The sequence below is a fragment of the Pocillopora damicornis genome, chromosome 11, assembly GCF_964200805.1.
Source record: "Pocillopora damicornis chromosome 11, jaPocDami1.2, whole genome shotgun sequence".
Taxonomy (NCBI): Eukaryota; Metazoa; Cnidaria; class Anthozoa; order Scleractinia; family Pocilloporidae; genus Pocillopora; species Pocillopora damicornis.
The window spans coordinates 10,865,530-10,893,019 of record NC_142680.1 but is presented as its reverse complement, the minus strand read 5'-3'; the positions used below and the strand labels follow the sequence as shown (position 1 = coordinate 10,893,019).

The 27,490-nt window shown below is 36.5% G+C and overlaps 2 protein-coding genes and 1 pseudogene across 2 annotated transcripts; 2 read left to right on the top strand and 1 right to left on the bottom strand.

Annotated features, from left to right (window-relative positions):
• Positions 1-5,000: 5,000 nt before the first annotated feature.
• LOC149037474 (uncharacterized) lies at positions 5,001-7,342 on the top strand (annotated as a pseudogene).
• Positions 7,343-18,134: 10,792 nt separating this feature from the next.
• Positions 18,135-19,968, bottom strand: LOC149037473 (uncharacterized). The gene has a single exon (XM_089187794.1). The coding sequence runs from the start codon at positions 19,888-19,890 to the stop codon at positions 18,241-18,243; it is 1,650 nt and encodes a 549-aa protein (XP_089043920.1). The 5' UTR covers positions 19,891-19,968; the 3' UTR covers positions 18,135-18,240.
• Positions 19,969-20,290: 322 nt separating this feature from the next.
• Positions 20,291-22,111, top strand: LOC149037472 (uncharacterized). Its single transcript, XM_089187795.1, has one exon. The coding sequence runs from the start codon at positions 20,366-20,368 to the stop codon at positions 22,013-22,015; it is 1,650 nt and encodes a 549-aa protein (XP_089043921.1). The 5' UTR covers positions 20,291-20,365; the 3' UTR covers positions 22,016-22,111.
• Positions 22,112-27,490: the final 5,379 nt, after the last annotated feature.

The following is a 27,490-nucleotide window of genomic DNA, read 5'->3' as shown; positions in this document are numbered from 1 at the left end:
TGTATTGGTCAAGGTTATATCTCACAACAAACAATGCTCTAGGAGCTACAATTTAAGCTATAGTTTATTTAACAATTGGTTCATACGTCGGTGTGCGTTCATAGTAATTTGATTACTAGCTCTGTTCTAATATAAGAGCGCGTAAATTCAATTGCGTGAGCGTGCTTCATATTCCTATTGTGCACGCCCATGACGTCAGCAAACAAATCCTTCGAGAATTTTGCACTCAATCAGAAAATAAAGTTCATTTACACGCATGAATTCACCTGTCAGTTTTTGACCAATCTAAGACAAGATCGTTTACAGCGTAGCGAAATGTTTTCCTGAAATAAAATTATCAAAGCGCTGAAGCGTAGCAGAGCGATTATCGACCCTTTCACAACATTTAAACCATCGGGTTGAAAATGTTATAAAACAATTGGTTCATACGTCAGCTGTGCGTTCATCGAGATATGAAGCAAGCGGGAAGTTTGGAGAGCGCGAAAGATGCGTAAGAGTTGCTCGAGGCGTAGCCGAGAGCAAATCTGGCTTCTTGAGTATATACCTATATACCCCATATGTATAAGGCAAACAAAATTTCAACCTTTTTTTTTATTTTTTCACTTTGAACACTTCTCAGTATTTTTAGTTACATCCTCCTCGCCTGTTTGTGTCGTTATAGCATACCCCTGAAAATATCTTTGAAATGATATATTATACGTGGTCTAAAGGTTCATCGTTCTCGTTTTAGAAAAATTTGGCATTTCCCTAAGGCAGTAAAGGGATAACCGTTTCCGCACGAGTGGTTCTTTGCTTGTGGGAGAATATGAGGCCTTGTGTGACGCAATCCAGTCAGCAAGGGGTCTAGTACTCATTATTAATGCTAAACCCCCGTCAACTTCTCCCTGACATTTTTCAAACTTTCCCGTGGAAAGAGAAACGCATGTCCTACACCCTGTTCAAGCAGTTTAGTTAGAAAAATGGAGCATGATGCTAAACTGAGCGACAGTAGAGGCAGAGCGAAAAGAGGAAGGAGGTTTTGGATTGAGTTGGATAAAAGTGGAAACCTTGATTCTATTTTCGCTCTGCTGCCACTTTGTGCTGTTCACTATTGTGCTCGATTTTACTGACCGATCACCTGGAACAGGCTAATTGTTTTCAAATTTTAAGTTCTTAACCAATTTAAAAGGGATATAGCTATCACCCCTGGCTTTTACAAGCCTTTAAAGAAAAAAGCTGAAACGAGTTGGAACTCCCCCTATTGCCAGCGTAACTGGCATTTTTGCGTGCGCTTTGATATGTTAAACCAGGAGGAGCCTTGGAAACATGTGACAAAGCCATGAGAGGCTTGGAACAGGAAACGGTGGTTTCTCTGACTAAACCTCCACTTCTTATGGGGAGCCATTTGTGCCAATATCATCAACCGCTGGTGACAAAACTCAATCGTTAGTGCTAAAATATCAATCGCTAGTGATAAAACTCAATCATTAGTGCTAAAATATCAATCGCTAGTGATAAAACTCAATCATTAGTGCTAGCAACAACTCCACGAACTCCTTGTGACAGAAGAGACCTTAAGTAGACCATCCTGTCTACCTACCTCTCTCCCTGACTTGAAACCGACTCAAAGCCCGAGTCTCCGAGGATGACGCAACACGCGCTTAGCGCGAAAAGAACAACAGCACAACTCTGTCGATTGTGACTGTGCTCGGCGCCTGATGGACAGCAAAAAACACGTTTTCTTTAACTTCTCGATGCAAAACATTAATTAATTGCAAGAAAGCCTCATTTTTGGGGGTTAGAGCATTTATTGTAAGAGAAACTCAGTCCGACTCAGGACTGATCCTGAGAAAAAAAATTGTTTATCTCTCTTGTATGCTACATGCGCCACCGTTTGCAATTTGTACACAACATATTTTATCATATGAAAATCCGACAGTTTTTGTCCTGCGCAGTAAGCCATCAAGGCTTGATATTTTGAGAAAGTTCCATTTTTTAAGAGAAGATCGAACAACGAAATAAACCTTGCAATAATTGTTTTTAAAGCGGATGAATAGAGATATATGGGTCAATGTTTGCACATTATTTGAATGACTTCAAATTTGATTCCACCAGTAGTACGGTCATATGAATTTTCTCGGCTTGATGAGTTAGCAAATTTTGGTTGGCTTTGTGAGCTCCGCTTTAATAAGATAAAATAGATATATGGGATCGAACGAGGTAAAAGTGATGATAAATGGACTCTCCCCGGGGATAAAGTTAATTCTGTTCTCATATGGTTTCAGCTGGTTTGTGCTAATTTTAGTTAAAAGTAAAACTTGTCATTAGTAACTGATTAAAAGATAACAATCTTTTAGTAAGCCTTTTGTTCCAATAGCCTTGACAATTGGTCATCAAACGCTTGAATACGTATATGTTTTGATAGTATGCCAAAACAGTACTAGCACTTTGCGCCTTCTGTGCGCCTCTCACGCTTTAAGTTCAATAGAAAATTACTCCATCACCGAAGAAACTCAACTTTGAAAGGTAAATGGACAGTTACGTATTTTATTTTTTTTGTCATGAATGCATGGTGCGAGTATTAATGCGGCCTAGTTTTGCTGGAAGTTTTTCTTTAATTTTTCATCTTTCAAATGCGAAAAAAAAAACTTCAAGGAAGTTTTCCCTTTCACAGTGATGACATTTTAAACAGGCTAAGTCTTGCAAGTTTACAATTGTAGTATATGAAAAATGACGAGTTCAGACCTGATAGTTTTAAAAGCGTGATGTATACCACTCAGTTTAAGATACGGCTGTCTAAGACCGCCGTAATCTTCACAAGAAACGTGACCAAAAATTGGTTTCTTATTTGGTTGAAAGCTGTATTGAGAAAAAACATGGATAGTCCTCTGGCATCAAATAGACTGAGCTTCCCTTTAATGTACCGTTGTTATCGACGTAAAATGACCCGTTTTAGAGAAAGAAGTGGTGGTAAAATATTCTGTGAATTTCCATTTTTGGAAAAAAAGAAATAGGACGTCTTTCCCATAATTATCAGTAATGATGTTTTAAAGACGTTGGCCTTGATACTTCATTTTAATAATTTTGGAAAATCGGAAACGATAGGTTCTGGGAAAAGATTTCAAAAGCGTGATGTATATTCGTCAGTTTTAGACAGTTGTTTAAGCCGGAATCTTCACAGGAAACCTGACTCAGAATTAATTCATTCTTTCGTGAACAGGTGGAGTTGAGAAAATATGTTCAGGTCTTTTGCTTCAAATCAACCGAGCTTCCCTTCATGTACCACTTTTCATAAACACAAAATGACCTATACTAGAAAAAGAAGCCGGCACCTGATAGGGAACATTTTATGCCCATTTGAGATTTCATGGATTTTAAAAGAGGTGCGAGGTCTTCCACCCAGTTTTCTAATTAAAACGCATGGTGCTAAGAACTTTGCAAAATTCAATCATTTTAAAACATTCCCCATTTAGATCGCTGGCTTACATCTGAAATAAGATATTCTCTTTTTCTTTCTCAATCAGGGTGAGTGATACTTGATATTCTGCTTGCTGCTCCAGAGTAAACTGACATGAAGGTAATAAAACGTAAAGATGTTTTGCGTATGCGATCTAAATTCAGAATGTTGCTCCTTTACTCCAGGCTTACCTTCTTGAAAGTCGTCTTTCACGACTTGAAATCAATATGTCACCTAAATGAAGAGTTAAAAACAATAGAACAAGACCAAACACATCAAAACAAATCAAAGTCGGAAAACACACTTTGCACAATATTGCGGGAGGTATTTTACCGTTGGCCTCACATTTGTGTTTAGAAAAAGCAATACATTGAGGCATGAGTAAGACATTTGGCCACAAAATGGCTGGCAATTGTTTCGGGAAGTTCGGGTGATATCTTAAAAGCTCAATACACGGACATCCGATGAAAAAAAAAAGAATTCGAAGGAGTGAATATTACTGTACTCAACTGCTGTTCTCACGTTAACCTCAAGTTATGGAAGACTCGGCTTTAATCATCAAGCTACAGGAACATATAAATTGAATAGTGAAAGAAGTGGCCCACATTGTACTCAGTTTAGGCCTGAAACTTAAATCGGCTAAGCTCTGGGATTTGCTGTTTAAATCTAAAAAAAAAATTGAGAGCAAACGGAACGAAAAGGCCATTTGTATATGTTTTATGCAATCAAACGTGAGTTTGTGATAAGGTGGATCTGAGTCCCATGTGCTTTTATGACGTATTTTGATGTGATAACCACTTTGCAGTAAAATTAGAGGAGCCAACAAGCGTGGTTTGAAATTGTCATCACTTAACCGGAAATTAACAAATTCAGTTGACGCCTCCATCTTTCAGTAAGTGTTCAATAATAATGTATTTATTTTAGTTATTTTTGTTTACCAACTAAAAACTACCAAGATTACACAAATGAAATGAATGTGTGTATGAGAGTTTATTATATCGCTGGCAGAGCCCGTGGGCAATATGAGGCGAATTCTATGTTCTAATTGCCCACCTGAGCGGGCCCATCTTGTCCGCAGGGAATTTCCCATTTTGATTCAGCGCAAGAAAAAAAATTACATAGAAAAACAACTTTCTTATGTTTGGATAATACCGGCGATAAGGTCACAAAAAGCAGCAAAAGACAATAAAAACACAAGATAACATAAATGATAAACCTAAACGATTCTCGTAGGTTTATTTGGTACAAACACAGGGGACTTCCTTTCCAGTCTTTCGAAATGAATGAGTGTTGATTCTTAATAAAGTGATGATCTTATTGTTGTATCATAAATCCTTTATTGACTAAGCTTGTTCGGTCTAGATGGCTGGATATTAGCCTCATTCTTTTTCCGTGTTATTGACCTCGACTTAGTCTCGACCATGAAAGCGCAAGAAAGGAACTCGACCAATATCTAGCCCTCGTGACCTCACGCTTGTTTAATAACGCATATATAGGATAAACTAATAAGATTACCGTTTTTCATTGATACTAATTTTAAAAATAATTTTATTTTCCTGAAGGGATGCCTCAGTCACGAATTGTTTTCCTGTTAGTGATGTCATTTGGAGTACAATGCTTAGGTATGTTAACACTTTATTCTTATGGCCTACACATAATGTGTTACAAGTCTTATCAGGTGCCTCAAGCTGAGGAAACTCTTTAAGGTGGCCAATTTACGTTATAAACTAAGTTTATAAGAAGAATTATGGGTTGTATGTGAGTTTATATTCAGAAAATGGAACTAAGTTATTAATGGGAACATGGTGACGAGAAAAACAAGAATAAATTAGCTGAATGAAGAGTGTTCGCTGATACCGTGGGAATTAAGAGTGAGCACATGGCAGTCTGCGACCTTCCTTACAACTAAGCAGTTTCGAAAGCCGCAAAACTCTTGAACAATTATTTATCTTTCAAATCGGAACTCTTAATCCCCGCGGTATCAACGAATGCTCTTCATTCAACTAATGTATTCTTGTTTATCCATTTCCTGCATATAAACACACACGCAACCCACAATTCCTCCATTCTCTGTGAAGAAGGGCTAGCGCTCGAAAGTTAGCTTTGAAACTCTTTGCGGTGGCAAATTTACATTATCAACTCACTTGATAAAGCCAAAATTATCTTGTTATACTCCCTCACCAAAACGGCAACCCAGTTTCTTTGGAAACTGACCCCCTTTATCAAATGATAAATAGCATGGTTTCCGCAGGGCATTTAGGAAAACTTCCAACTAAATATCACTCGCAGCTTCGCCGTTGGTGATATGAGTGTTGAACGCCCATGATTTTCAATTTTCACTAAAAAAATAACGTAACGTCAGTCACAGTCCACAGCAAGTTATCAGTATCGGTCCAATTAGAACGAAATTCAATACCAGCAAGATCTCCCCTAGTAACACCCTAGAAATATTGTTACGGGAAAATTTACTGATTTTTCCGTGTGTTTGTTTGGAACATATTCATCCGTAAACTTTTCACATTTAGCCATTTCCAATTTATTCGAGCTCATTCAAGTTCTTTCATTCTAGTAAATAATAATAATAATAAAAAAAAAACATAAAAAACCACCGTAGCCTTTGAGTAGTAAACTAAGAGATTTTTGCTTCGTTCTTGCTTTCATATCTGCATGTCGGTACTTTTGTTGTTAGAGATCGAAGGATCACTACAAAGAAGACTTTTCTAGTTAATTAATTCACCAGCGAATTTTGAAGCGTTGGTACGAAGAAGCATACATTACATAAAACCAAAACAAACAAAACCGCGAAAGCGATTATGCTTCGAGTCCAATTTGAGTAGTGACTCTGAAGACGAAACAAGCGAGACAGAATCAGAAGCTATTGAAGAATTTTGTGCCGAAAACGCTGTCGCAAACGAAGGTGTGTGCGAAGAACCTGCTGAATTCGAGCGAAGCAACCCTTTGAGCGACGAAGACATCAACACTCGACGCGATATGCAAACGAACTCTGACGAAATGAGTGATTTCCGAAGACAAGTTATGGATATCTAGCAACAAATGTGTAGACAATTTCAAACAACAATGGAAGGGGCAGCTGTAACTGAACCAGCCTTGGCGAAGCCTACACTGTTCCATGGCTAAGAGAATGAAAACTTAGATCGATTGCTCCAGCGTTTTAAACTTTATTTAACCAACAGAAAAGTCAATCCAGAAAGCGATCAAGCAGCCATCCAGTTACCTCTACATCTCCAGGGCCCAGCCGAGTAATATTACTACAATCTTCCAAGCGATGTACAAAGCTCCTTCAGATGCCTGAGTAATGCCTTGAAAGAGAGGTTTTCGCCAGCACATTGCTCATTAAGGTTACGACAGGAACTTTCAGTTAGACGCCAGGGTACAAATTGAACAAATTGATTGATAAATAACTGCCTGACCTGAACAACAAATTTATCTGTCTCGATTTACGCGACGAAGATAAATTAAGTTATTTGATTCAGGGCCTCAGACCTGACATCCAAGCCGAGTACTAAAGAAAGAACCTAAGACATATGCTGCCGCAGAAGACACAACCCAGTTGATTAACTCAATCCAGCAATCCTTATCCTAACGACGCGAAGACGACATATCACGGATTGTCCTGCAGGAAAGATTATTGAGATCACCATCTAATACCAGTCCAAGTAATCGGGAGTCTTCCGCATCAGACCAGAGAGTTTCAGCCATAATTGAACAATCCCACAAGAACACTGCACATAGAGAAGACTCGTTTTAGCTAAGCTCGAAGCCCTGTTAGCAAACAACAATGGAAAGAGGTCTGATGACCCAAAAGAACTGACTCTTCTCCAAGTTGAATGAACTCTTGACCAAGGCCCAAGGTTCCACTGGGGACTCGCCAAAGCAGTCCGTGGCGCCCCTCACAGCTTACTCAGAACCAGAGAGACGGGGGACTCCGGATTATAAACATGAAATCCAACGCGTGGAAGCTAAGTTGGAAGAATTCTTCCGACGCATGGATGCTCGAATAAATGACCTGGCCAGGAGAAATCAATCCGTGAAGAACCGCCAAGACAGTGCACACGAGAACGACGGTCTATTTGTTACTCGTGTGGGCGAGTTGGTCATCAGAGGTCTCCACGTGAACCAAGTCAGAATTTTGAGTGGTACCAGCCAAACTACCAATATCGCCAAGAAAGCGGAAGTTATCCTCCACGTTCCGGTTATAATCAGCCACAACGAAGAGACGAATTACCCTCTGTAAATCCAAGAAGTCTCGTTTGGCCGCCGTGGATGGTCAATATCATGAGCCCGACCCTCTGGCTCCGGTAAAAGAAGATATGTTCCCACAGATCGCACGCGAGTTTCTCGAAATGGACTTCGGTGAGCGTGACTCCCAAGCCGATGAAGAACTCCATCAACAGGTCCAAAACGGGCTGCAATTCTATGCAGAAGCAGCCAGATACTACAAAGTGCAGGGAAGAGAGCCAACAGACGTGAATTTTTCAGCTCTAAAACGACCACTGGGCGCTTGCCAGCAAATAGTTCAGGACGCTTATGCAAATGACTACACTCTCAAACCCAACACTGAGTATCCTGGCAGTACGTCGCCAGGAAGCCTGGGAACGAGAGCCAACTTAGGGATGACCAGCCGTCGACTGGGCACGAGTGAAAGTCCACAAAGAAAGGAAGAAAATAAAACCCAAGAAGAAAACGAATCCTAAATGCCAAGTGAAATGTGAATCTACTAGAGCTACTCCAGAGCTGTTTAAGAATCTGGTGTGTTCTACGGGAACAATGGTTGAAAATGATGCCGACGCTATTGTAAACTCCAAGAGTGCAGCGGCAGTTAACCCACTTCCAGACCCCTCTCTCCCATCACCTAGCATCTCCGCCGGATGTGAACCTGAATCAGTCATCTCAGTTCCAGATCCTTTTCTGCCACCCCTTAGAAGTTTCGCCGGATGTGAACCTGAATCAGTCATCGCAGTCCCAGATCCCTCTCTGCCACCCCTTAGCACTTCCTTCGGATGTGAACCTAAATCAGTCATCTCAGTTGCAGACCCTTCCGTGTTATCACAACCAAGTATTTCCGCCGGATGTGAGGAAAATTCACCACCCAGTGTCCTGGCTCCTGACCAGACCCCATGTGAAGCTACCGCTGACCAATGAAACATCACGTCCGATGAGCCGAGATCACGTGTTCTCACGGTTACCGCCCAGTTGAATGAGGAAGACTCAGGGCTAGTTGTAGACACCAGAGCGAACATGTCTGCCATTGGTGAACAGTCCATCAGAGACCTATTTGACGGAAAATTACCCAGTTTACGGAAAAACCCCCGACTACCAGTTATCAGATCCAGTAGATGCTTTGAAGACAGTGACAATCTCAGCCCTTATCCTGTTCCTCGCGAATTCCCAGACACAGACTTTAAGATGTTCGACATGCAAGAGCAAATTAACAAGCTCGGAATGAAGCTAGATGGAATCGTCCGGAATATACAGCCTAAACAGGAAGTCAGTTTTAAATGGAGGAAGTACAGTTTCAAGACTAAACCGGTATGTTATCGATGTGGACGCCGTAGCCATATTCATTATTACTACAACTGCAACCAATCTAATGACGGTTTCCAGAAGGAGAGACAGATCCTACATCGTGCTATCCAACCAACTTACCATCAACCAGAAGAATCTTCCACTTACGAAGAAAAGAACCCATCGGATGCTGAGGGGACTGTATCACAACTCGAGAGTCAGGAAACGCCACAAACAACCCTAATTTACTACAGAAGATGAAACTGACACGAACCAGTGACGAAGGTAGAAAGCCAAGAAATTCAAACCAGAAGCCAAGAAAGTTACAAATGCCAAATCAGTTAAGTGTCCAGCTGCCCCTCGTAAATGAAGCAGACACGTACCCTACCAACCTGATCACTAAAGGCAAAATGGCAGGAAAACCTGTTCGTCTAGTGTTGGATACTGGTGTAAGCGTTTCAGCTATAAAAGAAGAAGTTTTAAAAGAGATCTACGGTCACGTTCCCTTTCCTGCAGTTAAGACTGGGAAAGACAACCTACTGCGAAGAACAATTATCTTGCCGTTATATCTTAAGGAAAGTCAATTCCCTTGTGAATTCCAGCTCGTGCACAACCTCGCTTATGACGCCATCCTTGGTCGCGATTCCTCCAAGTAAACAGAGCTATGATTGACCTCGATAACAACACCGTTACTCTAAAAGAATCAGCAAATCAACAAGAGCAAGCATGTTCAGCCTCAGTGCCTTTCACAGGAACATTTATACCCCAAGGAAAGAATTTCAAAGCGAATGGACACGCCTCTACCAGTGAAGGTTCAGTGCAGCCTCCTGCAGGAAATTTGCCTTCCCGTTATCCAAAGAACAAAGAAGTTGCAGTAAGCCAGTCGCTATTGATATTAGTGCTTATCGCTGTGTCCCTGTCCGCAACATTTCACACCGACGCAAATGGTAACTTCAGTTCTGTTATTCAAAAACCACTGCCGTCCTTCGCACAGGTGTCACAAAAGAAGGTTTGGCACCAAGGTGATCTTTCTGATACTCCAGCCAAAATTGATTACAGAATGGAATCTACCGAGGGATTCGATCAATATCAAGAAGCACCTCCAGGAATGGAAATGCCTAAGTTCATGATGCACCTAAAAAGACTACTTATCCTCAGACCCATGACTGACTTAAGCAACAAGTAGAGAGTACAACTTAGCTGTTTACCAGGAAGTATGATAGGATCAAGACGATTGTTAACATGTTATTTTAAAATTCTTCAAAGAAGTTGGTTAACAACTACTTCGTAAATAGAAGGTTACGCACAGTAAGAAATACGACATAAGGGCACACAAGAAGAGAATGATTTATCGGTTATAAGAATGCCAAGTTCAATGGTCATTATGACCTGAACGTTTTCTAGGAGTTTTTCTCGACCAGGAGGTCTCGATTTAAGGTGGGAGGAATGTTACGGGAAAATTTACTGATTTTTCTGTGTGTTTGTTTGGAACATATTTATTCGTAAACTTTTCACATTTAGCCACTTCCGATTTATTCGAGCTTATTCAAGTTCTTTCATTCCAGTAAATAAAAAAAAAAAACATAAAAAACCACCGTAGCTTTTGAGTAGTAAACTAAGAGATTTTTGCTTTGTTCTTGCTTTCATTATGCATCTGCATGTCGGTAATTTTGTTGTTCATTACTAGTGAAATTTTAGGTAAATATAATTGTTAATGGTCTTTCTGGAAAAATTGGTTCCCATAGTAGTTGGCAGCTGAGTTTCCACGCCAACCTTGCATAGATAAGCAGAAACTTTTTATTACTTTTCCACTTTTATTTCCCAATCTGCTTTACTGTTATTAAGATAGGTATATTTTCTATACCAGAGCTGTGAATTCTCCCCTAATTTACCTATTTTTAGTGGCCTCGATTTTATTGTATCTGTCCTTTAAATTTTGAGATTCTTTTCGCCGTGGAGACAGATGGAATATTTAAGTAGCTTTCGTTTAACTTCAGAGAAACACTTTCCGTTTCTTTTGTTACACTGTTCAAATATGGTAGATGTAGAGAACAATGGAACCTCACACCAGTTCATATTTAAGCAAGTACCTTGTAAAGCAATCAATCAATCAATCAAAGTTTATTGTCTAACGTGAGGCATGGTTGCCCAATTGCCCGAGCCAGAGGCTCATGTATAAAACGGTAGACTATAAATTAACTATAATTAAAGGTACATTATAAGAAGTACTTATAAGTCAAAATAAATTCCAGCATGTAACTATATATTATAAACAATTTATAAATAAATTATAAATTGACTTTTCAGATGATTACTTTTCTTTAAAAAATAATACTATCTCATTACTTTTCATGTGGATTTTGTGGAACGAATCAGTTGGTAAGTATCTTCATACTTTACTTAATGGTTAATGAGAATGTCACTTGTTCCTTATCCATGAGGATATGATGCAGTAACTACAGTAATGTGCAGTATTGATTAAGTTCTAATCACGTCCTCATAATGATTCCATCTTATGATGTTCATCATGTACATGAGAGCCAATCAAATGGCATGGATCAACAGTGATTTCAAAATACTATCCTTATTGATATGATAAAAAAGACTTTTCTTTACATAATATCTCATAACATTTATATAATCATTTAAGTCCTTGCATGATTTCCTTTCATATTAATGCTATTTGACCGGAATTAAATGGGTTTAAAATATCAGCCTGGCTGTTTTGCTGCTTTACACTAATCGTTGACATGATATTTAATGAGCATCCCTTAGTGTGGCGATTTCATTTACTTTCAAATTAAGGTTTTTTTTTCTTTAATGGAATCTTCTTTCTTTGTTTGAGAACTTTATCAAGGATTCTGCTAACTCTTCAATATAGAAATGAATTAAATTGACTTTTCAGATGATTACTTTTCTTTAAAAAATGATACTATCTTTTTACTTTTCATGTGGATTTTGTGGAACAAATCAGGTTGTAAGTATCTTTATACTTTACTTAATGATTAATGATAATGTGACTTGTTCCTTTTCATGAGGATATGGTGCAGTAACTACAATAATATGCATTATTGATTAAGCTCTAATCACGTCCTCATAATGATTCCATCTTATGATGGTCATCATGTCCATAAGAGCCAATCAGATGGCATGGATCACCAGTGATTTCAAAATACTATCCTTATTGATTTAATAAAAATGACTTTTCTTTATATTATATCACATTATATTTATGATTATCATTTAAGTCCATGATATATTCTTTGGTGCGGGAACATGGCCACTTTAATCAGACAAAAAGAACCTGATTTCCTTTCATATTAATGCTATCTGACCGGAATAAAATTGGTTTAAAATATCAGCCTGTCTGTTTTGCTGATTTACATTAATTTATTGACATGAAATTTAATGAGCATCCCTTAGTGTTTTGATTTCATTTTACTTTCAAATTGAGGTTGTTGTTTTTTCTAAATTGCATCTCCTTACTTTGATTGAAAACTCTATCAAGGATTCTGCTAACTCTTCAATATCAGAAAGAGTTAAATTAACTTTTCAGATGATCACTTCTTTTTAATAAATAATACTATCTCTACTTTTCATGTGGATTTTGTGGAACGAATCAGTTGGTAAGTATCTTCATACTTTACTTAATGGTTAATGAGGATGTGACTTGTTCCTTTTCATGAGAATGCGGTGCAGTAACTACTGTAATATGCAGTAATGATTAAGTTCTTATCACATCCTCATTAAGTTCTTATCACATCCTCATTAAGTTCTTATCACATCCTCATAATTAGTCTAATAAGAAAACTCTATCAAGGATTCTGCTAACTCTTCAATATCAGAAAGAGTTAAATTAACTTTTTAGATGATCACTTCTTTTTAATAAATAATACTATCTCTTTACTTTTCATGTGGATTTTGTGGAACGAATCAGTTAGTAAGTATCTTCATACTTTACTTAATGGTTAATGAGAATGTGACTTGTTCCTTTTCCATGAGGATATGGTGCAGTAACTAACGTAATAAGCAGTATTCATTAATTTCTAATCACATGCTCATAATTACTCCATCTAATGATGTTCATCATGTCCATGAGAGCCAATCAGATGGCATAGATCACCAGTGATTTCAAAATACTATCCATATTGATATAATAAAAATGACTTTTCTTTACATAATATCTCATAATATTTATTATTATCATTTAAGTCCCTGATATATTCTTTGATGCGGGAACACAACCACTTTTATCATAGGAAAAAAACCTGATTTCCTGTCATATTAATGCTATCTGACCGGAATAAAATGGGTTTAAAATATCAGCCTGGCTGTTTTGCTGCTTTACACTAATCGTTGACATGATATTTAATGAGCATCCCTTAGTGTGGTGATCATTTTACTTTCAAATAAAGGGTTTTTTTCTTTAATGGAATCTCCTTTCTTTGATTGAGAACTCTATCAAGGATTCTGCTAACTCTTCAATATCAGAAAGAGTTAAATTACTTTTCAGATGATCACTTCTTTTTAATAAACAATACTATCTCATTACTTTTCATGTGGATTTTGTGGAACGAATCAGATCGTAAGTATCTTCATACTTTACTTAATGGTTAATGAGGATGTGACTTGTTCCTTTTCATAAGGATGCGGTGCAGTAACTACTGTAATATGCAGTAATATCCTTATAATTAGTCCATGTTATGATGTGTACCATGTCCATAAGAGCCACTCAGATGGCATGGATCACCAGTGATTTCAATAGACTTTCATTACTGATAGAAGGAAACTAACTTTTCTTTATATTATATCACATTATTATATTTATGATTATCATTTAAGTCCATGATACATTCTTTGGTGCGGGAACGTGACCACTTTATTCGTACTAAAAGAACCTGATTTCCTTTCATATTACTGCTATCTGACCAGAATGAAATCGGTTTAAAATATGAGCCGGGCTGTTTTGCTGATTTACATTTATGAATAATTAATTAATCATATTAATCATGATACATTCTTTGGTGCGGGAACGTGACCACTTTATTCGTACTAAAAGAACCTGATTTCCTCTCATATTACTGCTATCTGACCAGAATGAAATCGGTTTAAAATATGAGCCGGGCTGTTTTGCTGATTTACATTTATGAATAATTAATTAATCATATTAATGCTATCTGAAACAAATGGAATCGGTTCAAAATATCAGCCTGGCTATTCTGATGAGTTACATCAACTGTTGATGTAATATTTTATGAGCATCCCGGAGAATGGTGAATTCATTTTACTTCCAAAAGGTTGCTTTTCAATTGAATTTTCTTACTTTTATTGAGTTTTCTATCAAGGATTCTGCGAACAGCCTGGCTGTTTTGCTGCTTTACACTAATCGTTGACATGATATATAACAAGCATCCCTTAGTGTGGTGATTTCATTTTGCTTTCAAATTAAGGATTTTTTCTTTAATGGAATCTCCTTTCTTTGATTGAGAACTTTATCAAGGATTCTGCTAACTCTTCAATATAGAAATGAATTAAATTGACTTTTCAGCAAAACAGCCAGACTGATATTTTAAACCCATTTTATTCCGGTCAAATAGCATTAATATGAAAGGAAATCAGATTTTTTTCCTATGATTAAAGTGGTTGCGTTTCCGCACCAAAGAATATACTTGTTCCTTTTCCATGAGGATATGGTGCAGTAACTAACGTAATAAGCAGTATTCATTAATTTCTAATCACATGCTCATAATTACTCCATCTTATGATGTTCATCATGTCCATGAGAGCCAATCAGATGGCATGGATCACCAGTGATTTCAAAATACTATCCTTATCGATATAATAAAAATGACTTTTCTTTACATAATATCTCATAATATTTATTATTATCATTTAAGTCCCTGATAGATATTCTTTGATGCGGGAACACAACCACTTTAATCATAGAAAAAAAACCTGATTTCCTGTCATATTAATGCTATCTGACCGGAATAAAATGGGTCTAAAATATCAGCCTGGCTGTTTTGCTGCCTTACACTAATCGTTAACATAATATTTAATAAGCATCTCTTAGTGTGGTGATTTCATTTTACTTTCAAATTAAGGTTTTTTTTCTTTAATGGAATCTCCTTTCTTTGATTGAAAACTCTACCAAGGATTCTGCTAACTCTTCAATATCAGAAAGAGTTAAATTACTTTTCACATGATCACTTCTTTTTAATAAACAATACTATCTCTTTACTTTTCATGTGGATTTTGTGGAACGAATCAGGTTGTAAGTATCTTCATACTTTACTTAATGGTTAATGAGGATGTGACTTGTTCCTTTTCATGAGAATGCGGTGCAGTAACTACTGTAATATGCAGTAATGATTAAGTTCTTATCACATCCTCATAATTAGTCCATGTTATGATGTATACCATGTCCATGTGAGCCACTCAGTTGGCATGGATCACCAGTGATTTCAATAGACTTTCATTACTGATAGAAGGAAAATGACTTTTCTTTACATTATATCACATTATATTTATGATTATCATTTAAGTCCATGATACATTCTTTGGTGCGGGAACGTGACCACTTTATTCGTACTAAAAGAACCTGATTTCCTTTCATATTAATGCTATCTGACCAGAATGAAATCGGTTTAAAATATGAGCCGGGCTGTTTTGCTGATTTACATTTATGAATAATTAATTAATCATATTAATGCTATCTGAAACAAATGGAATCGGTTCAAAATATCAGCCTGGCTATTCTGATGAGTTACATCAACTGTTGATGCAATATTTTATGAGCATCCCGGAGAATGGTGAATTCATTTTACTTCCAAAAGGTTGCTTTTCAATTGAATTTTCTTACTTTTATTGAGTTTTCTATCAAGGATTCTGCGAACAGCCTGGCTGTTTTGCTGCTTTACACTAATCGTTGACATGATATATAACAAGCATCCCTTAGTGTGGTGATTTCATTTTACTTTCAAATTAAGGATTTTTTCTTTAATGGAATCTCCTTTCTTTGATTGAGAACTTTATCAAGGATTCTGCTAACTCTTCAATATAGAAATGAATTAAATTCACTTTTCAGATGATTACTTTTCTTTAAAAAATAATGCTATCTCATTACTTTTCATGTGGATTTTGTGGAACGAATCAGGTCGTAAGTATCTTTGTACTTTACTTAATGATTAATGAGAATGTGACTTGCTCCTTTTCATGAGGATATGGTGCAATAATATGCATTATTGATTAAGTTCTAATCACGTCCTCATAATGATTCCATCTTATGATGTTCATCATGTCCATTAGAGCCAATCAGATGGCATGGATCACCAGTGATTTCAAAATACTATCCTTATTGTTATAATAAAAATGACTTTCCTGGCATAATATCTCATAATATTTATTATTATCATTTAAGTCCCTGATATATTCTTTGGTGCGGAAACGCAACCACTTCAATTATAGGAAAAAAACCTGATTTCCTTTCATATTAATGCTATTTGACCGGAATAAAATGGGTTTAAAATATCAGCCTGGCTGTTTTGCTGCTTTACACTAATCGTTGACATGATATTTAATGAGCATCCCTTAGTGTGGTGATTTCATTTTACTTTCAAATTAAGGTTTTTTCTTTAATGGAATCTCCTTTCTTTGTTTGAGAACTTTAGTAAGGATTCTGCTAACTCTTCAATATAGAAATGAATAAATTGACTTTTCAGATGATTACTTTTCTTTAAAAAATACTACTATCTCATTACTTTTCATGTGGATTTTGTGGAACAAATCAGGTGGTAAGTATCTTCATACTTTACTTAATGGTTAATGAGAATATGAATTGTTCCTTTTCATGAGGATGTGGTGCAGTAACTACCGTAATATGCATTATTGATTAAGTTCTAATCACGTCTTCATAATGATTCCATCTTATGATGTTCATCATATCCATGAGAGCCAATCAGATTGCATGGATCACCAGTGATTTCAATGAATAAATTGACTTTTCAGATGATTACTTTTCTTTAAAAAATACTACTATCTCATTACTTTTCATGTGGATTTTGTGGAACGAATCAGTTGGTAAGTATCTTCATACTTTACTTAATGGTTAATGAGAATGTGACTTGTTCCTTTTTATGAGGATGCGATGTAGTAACTAATGTAATATGCAGTATTGATCAAGTTCTAATCACATCCTCATAATTAATCCATCTTATGATGTTCATCATGTCCATGAGAGCCAATCAGATGGCATGTATCACCAGTGATTTCAAAAAACTATCCTTATTGATACAATAAAAACGACTTTTCTTCACACCATATCACTTAATATTTATTATTAATACTTATAAGTCCTCTAAAAACAAAGAGGCTTAAATTGTCTGTACATGTATCACAATTATCATTCTTTTACCTTTCACACCCTAACATTAGTATGCGTATTCTCTATAGCACGGATATGAGCGTGGAAAATACCAGCCATAAGTTACAATGGTTATAACTCATGAATTCATGTAGTAATTTTAATTTGTCCCTGATATATTCTTTGGTGTGGAAAGGCAACCACTTTAATTGTACGAAAAAAACCTGATTTCCTTTCATATTAATGCTATCTGACCGGAATAAAATTGGTTTAAAATATCAGCCTGGCTGTTTTGCTGCCTTACACTAATCGTTGACATAATATTTAATAAGCATGCTTATTTCTCAAGGATTCTGCTAACTCTTCAATATAGAAATGAATTAAATTCACTTTTCAGATGAATACTTTTCTTTAAAAAATAATACTATCTCATTACTTTTCATGTGGATTTTGTGGAACGAATCAGGTTATAAGTATCTTTGTACTTTACTTAATGATTAATGAGAATGTGACTTGCTCCTTTTCATGAGGATATGGTGCAATAACTACAGTAATATGCATTATTGATTAAGTTCTAATCACGTCCTCATAATGATTCCATCTTATGATGTTCATCATGTCCATGAGAGCCAATCAGATGGCATGGATCACCAGTGATTTCAAAATACTATCCTTATTGATATCATAAAAATGACTTTCCTTGCATAATATCTCATAATATTTATTATTATCATTTAAGTCCCTGATATATTCTTTATTAAAAGAGATTTCTTAAAAGATAAAACGGTAAAAACGAACGATAAAATCCGACGTTTCGGAGTAGTCATGACTCCATTATCAAGGTAAAAGTTTAAAACATGCAAATAACAGTATTTAAGCGATGTGGCGCGAAAAATTAACATAATAGGTGCGAAGATTATACAAATACTTTCGCACGAATAGAGTCCGATTGCACGTTCAGGTTCGGCTTTAAAGTTCTTATATGGAGCATTTCGTACAATAAGCAGTCAAATTTGTTCCTGCACTTCTTAAGAACTTCGAAGCATTTCAGTAGGTCCTGAGGGATCGTCCCGTGTACGTTCTTGCAATGTTTGGCAATGGCTGAGGATTGTTGTTTATGTCCTTTTACACGATTGTGTAAATGTCCGCGTGTGTATCCTATATAACCTGCATCGCACAGGTCACATTGGTATTTATAAACAACACACTGTTCATTTACGATCGATGGCTTTGCTTCTTTCACATTCAGTTCTTGATCCATTTTCCGGCTGACAGATACGGGCTGGATGTTGGTGTTCACTTTTAGGCTCAGATCCTTGAGTTGTCCTTTCACAAAATTTGCTGAGGTTTGGTCTTTAAATGGTAGAACCACTCGAATTGTGTCATCCGTCTCTTTAGTTGGTAATAATGGTCGCTGCTGGTCACAAACCTTTGAGTCAACGAAATTTTTGGTGGCAGAGTCGATGAGGTGTTTGGGGTACTTTAAACGCGAGAATACTGTCTTCAATCGGTCACATTCGTCTGAGAAGTGTGACCAAGAAGAAGATAAACGATGTGCTCGACCCAGCATAGTTCGGAGTAAACCCTGTTTGTACCGATTGTCAACGTGACTTTGGTAATGTAAGAGGAGACCTGAATTCGTGGGTTTTACGTACACCTTTGTCTCTATTTGGGGCGATCGGTTCAGTAACTGGATGCCCAAAAAAGGGAGCATGCCATTGCATTCGGTTTCCATCGTAAATTTTACGGAAGAATGTGCCTTGTTAAGCGTGTCCAGGAAGTTAGATGCTGTTGCGATATTTGGCATGATAGTAAGTGTATCATCAACGTACCTTCGATAGAAGGAAGGGAGTTTACCCTCTCGCTCGAGGTTTTCTTCAATTGAAGACATGAACACATTAGCTAGCAGGGGACCAAGGGGGGAACCCATGGCCACGCCATCCGTCTGTTCGTAAAGTGCTCCATTATACTGGAAGAGTTGTCCTTTTGTAGCTACACTGAGAAGGTCAACAAGGTCCGTTTTGGTCAGGTTCAGGTCATAGGTTGAATTAAACCAGTCGTTGTCAAAAGCTCTGTTCGCGAGTATCTCAATTGTTTCATCTAAGGGTACGTTGGTAAAGAGGGAGGACACGTCGTAAGAAACCAGAATGTCGCCGTTTGATATTTCCAATTCGCGAATTTCGTCGGCAAATTCAAAAATGTCAGTTACTGTGTAGCGATTCAGAGAGAGAGGCTTAAGTTTAGTGTCGAGCCATTTCGCCAGTGCATAGTTGTAAGTTTGCGTTGCTGATAGTATAGGGCGCATCGCCAAGCGCTCCTTGTGTATTTTCGGTAAGCCGTACAAATGTGCTAATCTGGAACCTGTAGGACGAACAGTATCTGCTATGGACTTAGGCAGAATTCTACGAACAATGGCGTCTAAATCTTTCTCTTTCTTTAGGAGGGGGTGGTAATATGTTGGCGGTCTACCTTTACTCGAGGGCCTTTCCAGGGGAACAGCTTGAAATTTACTGAAATCATTGATGGAAGCTTCGGATAATAGTCGCAGATATTCGGACTTATCCATTACGACCACTCCCGATCCTTTATCTGGTTTGGTGATGACGATGTCGTCACGTCGTTTCAGTTGTTCGATGGCAACCAAAAGTGACACTCGTTGCGGAAAGGCAAATTTGAACTTGAATTGAATTTGAAGCGAGTGTCACCGATTGAAGTGAAAGTGAGCTTTGAAAAGGCTTACTGGAGCCTTGAACCTCATCTTGAAAGCGATGATTTGAAAGAATTGGCAGCCGCAACCCTACGATCCGTAGCTCTGAATTACATCCAGCGCAAAGTACAGAAACCTCCCAAGACACTTTTGGTTGCCATCGAACAACTGAAACGACGTGACGACATGGCAACCAAAAGTGTTCAAAAGAATTCAATTCAAGTTCAAATTTGCCTTTCCGCAACGAGTGTCACTTTTGGTTGCCATCGAACAACTGAAACGACGTGACGACATCGTCATCACCAAACCAGATAAAGGATCGGGAGTGGTCGTAATGGATAAGTCCGAATATCTGCGACTATTATCCGAAGCTTCCATCAATGATTTCAGTAAATTTCAAGCTGTTCCCCTGGAAAGGCCCTCGAGTAAAGGTAGACCGCCAACATATTACCACCCCCTCCTAAAGAAAGAGAAAGATTTAGACGCCATTGTTCGTAGAATTCTGCCTAAGTCCATAGCAGATACTGTTCGTCCTACAGGTTCCAGATTAGCACATTTGTACGGCTTACCGAAAATACACAAGGAGCGCTTGGCGATGCGCCCTATACTATCAGCAACGCAAACTTACAACTATGCACTGGCGAAATGGCTCGACACTAAACTTAAGCCTCTCTCTCTGAATCGCTACACAGTAACTGACATTTTTGAATTTGCCGACGAAATTCGCGAATTGGAAATATCAAACGGCGACATTCTGGTTTCTTACGACGTGTCCTCCCTCTTTACCAACGTACCCTTAGATGAAACAATTGAGATACTCGCGAACAGAGCTTTTGACAACGACTGGTTTAATTCAACCTATGACCTGAACCTGACCAAAACGGACCTTGTTGACCTTCTCAGTGTAGCTACAAAAGGACAACTCTTCCAGTATAATGGAGCACTTTACGAACAGACGGATGGCGTGGCCATGGGTTCCCCCCTTGGTCCCCTGCTAGCTAATGTGTTCATGTCTTCAATTGAAGAAAACCTCGAGCGAGAGGGTAAACTCCCTTCCTTCTATCGAAGGTACGTTGATGATACACTTACTATCATGCCAAATATCGCAACAGCATCTAACTTCCTGGACACGCTTAACAAGGCACATTCTTCCGTAAAATTTACGATGGAAACCGAATGCAATGGCATGCTCCCTTTTTTGGGCATCCAGTTACTGAACCGATCGCCCCAAATAGAGACAAAGGTGTACGTAAAACCCACGAATTCAGGTCTCCTCTTACATTACCAAAGTCACGTTGACAATCGGTACAAACAGGGTTTACTCCGAACTATGCTGGGTCGAGCACATCGTTTATCTTCTTCTTGGTCACACTTCTCAGACGAATGTGACCGATTGAAGACAGTATTCTCGCGTTTAAAGTACCCCAAACACCTCATCGACTCTGCCACCAAAAATTTCGTTGACTCAAAGGTTTGTGACCAGCAGCGACCATTATTACCAACTAAAGAGACGGATGACACAATTCGAGTGGTTCTACCATTTAAAGACCAAACCTCAGCAAATTTTGTGAAAGGACAACTCAAGGATCTGAGCCTAAAAGTGAACACCAACATCCAGCCCGTATCTGTCAGCCGAAAAATGGATCAAGAACTGAATGTGAAAGAAGCAAAGCCATCGATCGTAAATGAACAGTGTGTTGTTTATAAATACCAATGTGACCTGTGCGATGCAGGTTATATAGGATACACACGCGGACATTTACACAATCGTGTAAAAGGACATAAACAACAATCCTCAGCCATTGCCAAACATTGCAAGAACGTACACGGGACGATCCCTCAGGACCTACTGAAATGCTTCGAAGTTCTTAAGAAGTGCAGGAACAAATTTGACTGCTTATTGTACGAAATGCTCCATATAAGAACTTTAAAGCCGAACCTGAACGTGCAATCGGACTCTATTCGTGCGAAAGTATTTGTATAATCTTCGCACCTATTATGTTAATTTTTCGCGCCACATCGCTTAAATACTGTTATTTGCATGTTTTAAACTTTTACCTTGATAATGGAGTCATGACTACTCCGAAACGTCGGATTTTATCGTTCGTTTTTACCGATATATTCTTTGGTGCGGAAACGCAACCACTTCAATCATAGGAAAAAAACCTGATTTCCTTTCATATTAATGCTATTTGACCGGAATAAAATGGGTTTAAAATATCAGCCTGGCTGTTTTGCTGCTTTACACTAATCGTTGACATGATATTTAATGAGCATTCCTTAGTGTAGTGATTTCATTTTACTTTCAAATTAAGGTTTTTTCTTTAATGGAATCTCCTTTCTTTGTTTGAGAACTTTAGTAAGGATTCTGCTAACTCTTCAATATAGAAATGAATAAATTGACTTTTCAGATGATTACTTTTCTTTAAAAAATAATACTATCTCATTACTTTTCATGTGGATTTTGTGGAACAAATCAGGTGGTAAGTATCTTCATACTTTACTTAATGGTTAATGAGAATGTAACTTGTTCCTTATCCATGAGGATATGATGCAGTAACTACATTTATATGCAGTATTGATTAAGTTCTAATCACAAGGTTCATCATGTCCATGAGAGCCAATCAGATGGCATGGGTCACCAGTGATTTCAAAAAACTATCCTTATTGATATAATAAAAATGACTTTTCTTCACACCATATCACTTAGTATTTATTATTAATACTTATAAGTCCTCTAAAAACAAAGAGGCTTAAATTGTCTGTACATGTGTCACAATCATCATTCTTTCACCTTTCACACCCTAACATTAGTATACGTATTCTCTATAACACGCACATGAGAGTGGAGAATACCAGCCATAAGTTACAATGGTTATAACTCACGAATTCATATAGTAATTTTAATTTGATATGGTGAAATATATCGAATGAATGGGCAATGTTTTGTGCATGCAATTTGCAGTGTTGACAGGCAGTTCTTCTATTTAGAGTCACTTTCATTTGTCAAACATTTAAAGTCCTTGGAAACTTGAATCTCCTTACTTTTATCAAGAGTTCTATCAAAGATTTTCCTAACTCTTCAATATAAGAATGAATAAAACTCAGATGGCATGGATCACCAGTGATCACCATTTTACTGTCAAATTAAGGTTTTTTTCTTTAATGGAATCTCCTTTTTTTGATTGAGAACTTTATCAAGGATTCTGCTAACTTTTTAAGATAGAAATGAATAAATTGACTTTTCAGATGATTACTTTTCTTTAAAAAATAATACTATCTCATTACTTTTCATGTGGATTTTGTGGAACGAGTCAGTTTGTAAGTATCTTCATACTCTACTTAATGGTTAATGAGAATGTGACTTGTTCCTTTTCATGAGGATGCGGTGTAGTAACTAATGTAATATGCAGTATTGATTAAGTTCTAATCACATCCTCATAATGATTCCATCTTATGATTTTCATCATGTCCATGAGAGCCAATCAGATGCCATGGATCACCAGTGATCTCAATAGAATTTCATTACTGATAGAAGAAAAATGACTTTTCTTTACATAATATCTCATAACATTTATTTTTATCGTTTAAGTCCCTGATATATTCTTTGGTGCGGAAACGCAACCACTTTAATCATAGGAAAAAAACCTGATTTCCTTTCATATTAATGCTATTTGACCGGAATAAAATGGGTTTAAAATATCAGCCTAACTGTTTTGCTGCTTTACACTAATCGTTGACATGATATTTAATGAGCATCCCTTAGTGTGGTGATTTCATTTTACTGTCAAATTAAGGTTTTTTTCTTTAATGGAATCTCCTTTTTTTAATTGAGAACTTTATCAAGGATTCTGCTAACTCTTCAATATAGAAATGAATAAATTGACTTTTCTGATGATTACTTTTCTTTAAAAAGTAATACTATCTCATTACTTTTCATGTGGATTTTGTGGAACGAATCAGCTTGTAAGTATCTTCATACTTTACTTAATGGTTAATGAGAATGTGACTTGTTCCTTATCCATAAGGATGCGGTGTAGTAACTAATGTAATATGCAGTATTGATCAGGTTCTAATCACATCCTCATAATTAGTCCATCTTATGATGTGTACCATGTCCATGAGAGCCAATCAGATGGCATGGATCACCAGTGATCTCAATAGAATTTTATTACTGATAGAAGGAAAATGACTTTTCTTTACATAATATCTCATAACATTTATTTTTATCGTTTAAGTCCCTCATATATATTCTTTGGTGCGGAAACGCAACCACTTTAATCATAGGAAAAAAACCTGATTTCCTTTCATATTAATGCTATTTGACCGGAATAAAATGGGTTTAAAATATCAGCCTGGCTGTTTTGCTGCTTTCCACTAATCGTTGACATGATATTTAATGAGCATCCCTTAGTGTGGTGATTTCATTTTACTGTCAAATTAAGGTTTTTTTCTTTAATGGAATCTCCTTTTTTTGATTGAGAACTTTATCAAGGATTCTGCTAACTCTTTAAGATAGAAATGAATAAATTGACTTTTCAGATGATTACTTTTCTTTAAAAAATAATACTATCTCATTACTTTTCATGCGAATTTTGTGGAACGAATCAGCTTGTAAGTATCTTCATACTTTACTTAATGGTTAATGAGAATATGAATTGTTCCTTTTCATGAGGATGTGGTGCAGTAACTACCGTAATATGCATTATTGATTAAGTTGTAATCACGTCTTCATAATGATTCCATCTTATGATGTTTATCATATCCATGAGAGCCAATCAGATGGCATGGATCACCAGTGATTTCAATGAATAAATTGACTTTTCAGATGATTACTTTTCTTTAAAAAATAATACTATCTCATTACTTTTCATGTGGATTTTGTGGAACGAATCAGCTTGTAAGTATCTTCATACTTTACTTAATGGTTAATGAGAATGTGACTTGTTCCTTATCCATGAGGATGCGGTGTAATAACTAATGTAATATGCAGTATTGATCAAGTTCTAATCACATCCTCATAATTAGTCCATGTTATGATGTGTACCATGTCCATGAGAGCCAATCAGATGGCATGGATCACCAGTGATCTCAATAGAATTTCATTACTGATAGAAGGAAAATGACTTTTCTTTACATAATATCTCATAACATTTATTTTTATCGTTTAAGTCCCTGATATATTCTTTGGTGCGGAAACGCAACAACTTCAATCATAGGAAAAAAACCTGATTTCCTTTCATATTAATGCTATTTGACCGGAATAAAATGGGTTTAAAATATCAGCCTGGCTGTTTTGCTGCTTTACACTAATCGTTGACATGATATTTAATGAGCATCCCTTAGTGTGGTGATTTCATTTTACTGTCAAATTAAGGTTTTTTTCTTTAATAGAATCTCCTTTTTTTGATTAAGAACTTTATCAAGGATTCTGCTAACTCTTCAATATAGATATGAATAAATTGACTTTTCTGATGATTACTTTTTATTAAAAAGTAATACTATCTCATTACTTTTCATGCGGATTTTGTGGAACGAATCAGCTTGTAAGTATCTTCATACTTTACTTAATGGTTAATGAGAATGTGACTTGTTCCTTATCCATAAGGATGCGGTGTAGTAACTAATGTAATATGCAGTATTGATCAAGTTCTAATCACATCCTCTAATTAATCCATCTTATGATGTGTACCATGTCCATGAGAGCCAATCAGATGGCATGGATCACCAGTGATCTCAATAGAATTTTATTACTGATAGAAGGAAAATGACTTTTCTTTACATAATATCTCATAACATTTATTTTTATCGTTCAAGTCCCTGATATATTCTTTGGTGCGGAAACGCAACCACTTTAAGCATAGGAAAACAACCTGATTTCCTTTCATATTAATGCTATTTGACCGGAATAAAATGGGTTTAAAATATCAGCCTAACTGTTTTGCTGCTTTCCACTAATCGTTGACATGATATTTAATGAGCATCCCTTAGTGTGGTGATTTCATTTTACTGTCAAATTAAGGTTTTTTTCTTTAGTGGAATCTCCTTTTTTTGATTGAGAACTTTATCAAGGATTCTGCTAACTCTTTAAGATAGAAATGAATAAATTGACTTTTCAGATGATTACTTTTCTTTAAAAAATAATACTATCTCATTACTTTTCATGCGGATTTTGTGGAACGAATCAGGTTGTAAGTATCTTCATACTTTGCTTAATGGTTAATGAGAATATGAATTGTTCCTTTTCATGAGGATGTGGTGCAGTAACTACCGTAATATGCATTATTGATTAAGTTCTAATCATGTCTTCATAATGATTCATTCTTATGATGTTTATCATATCCATGAGAGCCAATCAGATGGCATGGATCACCAGTGATTTCAATGAATAAATTGACTTTTCAGATGATTACTTTTCTTTAAAAAATAATACTATCTCATTACTTTTCATGTGGATTTTGTGGAACGAATCAGTTAGTAAGTATCTTCATACTTTACTTAATGGTTAATGAGAATGTGACTTGTTCCTTTTCATGAGGATGCGGTGTAGTAACTAATGTACTATGCAGTATTGATCAAGTTCTAATCACATCCTCATAATTGACCCATCTTATGATGTGTACCATGTCCATGAGAGCCAATCAGATGCCATGGATCACCAGTGATCTCAATAGAATTTCATTACTGATAGAAGGAAAATGACTTTTCTTTACATAATATCTCATAACATTTATTTTTATCGTTTAAGTCCCTGATATATTCTTTGGTGCGGAAACGCAACCACTTTAAGCATAGGAAAAAAACCTGATTTCCTTTCATATTAATGCTATTTGACCGGAATAAAATGGGTTTAAAATATCAGCCTAACTGTTTTGCTGCTTTACACTAATCGTTGACATGATATTTAATGAGCATCCCTTAGTATGGTGATTTCATTTTACTGTCAAATTAAGGTTTTTTTCTTTAATGGAATCTCCTTTTTTTGATTGAGAACTTTATCAAGGATTCTGCTAACTCTTCAATATAGAAATGAATAAATTGACTTTTCAGATGATTACTTTTCTTTAAAAAATAATACTATCTCATTACTTTTCATGCGGATTTTGTGGAACGAATCAGGTTGTAAGTATCTTCATACTTTGCTTAATGGTTAATGAGAATATGAATTGTTCCTTTTCATGAGGATGTGGTGCAGTAACTACCGTAATATGCATTATTGATTAAGTTCTAATCACGTCTTCATAATGATTCCATCTTATGATGTTCATCATATCCATAAGAGCCAATCAGATGGCATGGATCACCAGTGATTTCAATGAATAAATTGACTTTTCAGATGATTACTTTTCTTTAAAAAATAATATTATCTCATTACTTTTCATGTGGATTTTGTGGAACGAATCAGCTTGTAAGTATCTTCATACTTTACTTAATGGTTAATGAGAATGTGACTTGTTTC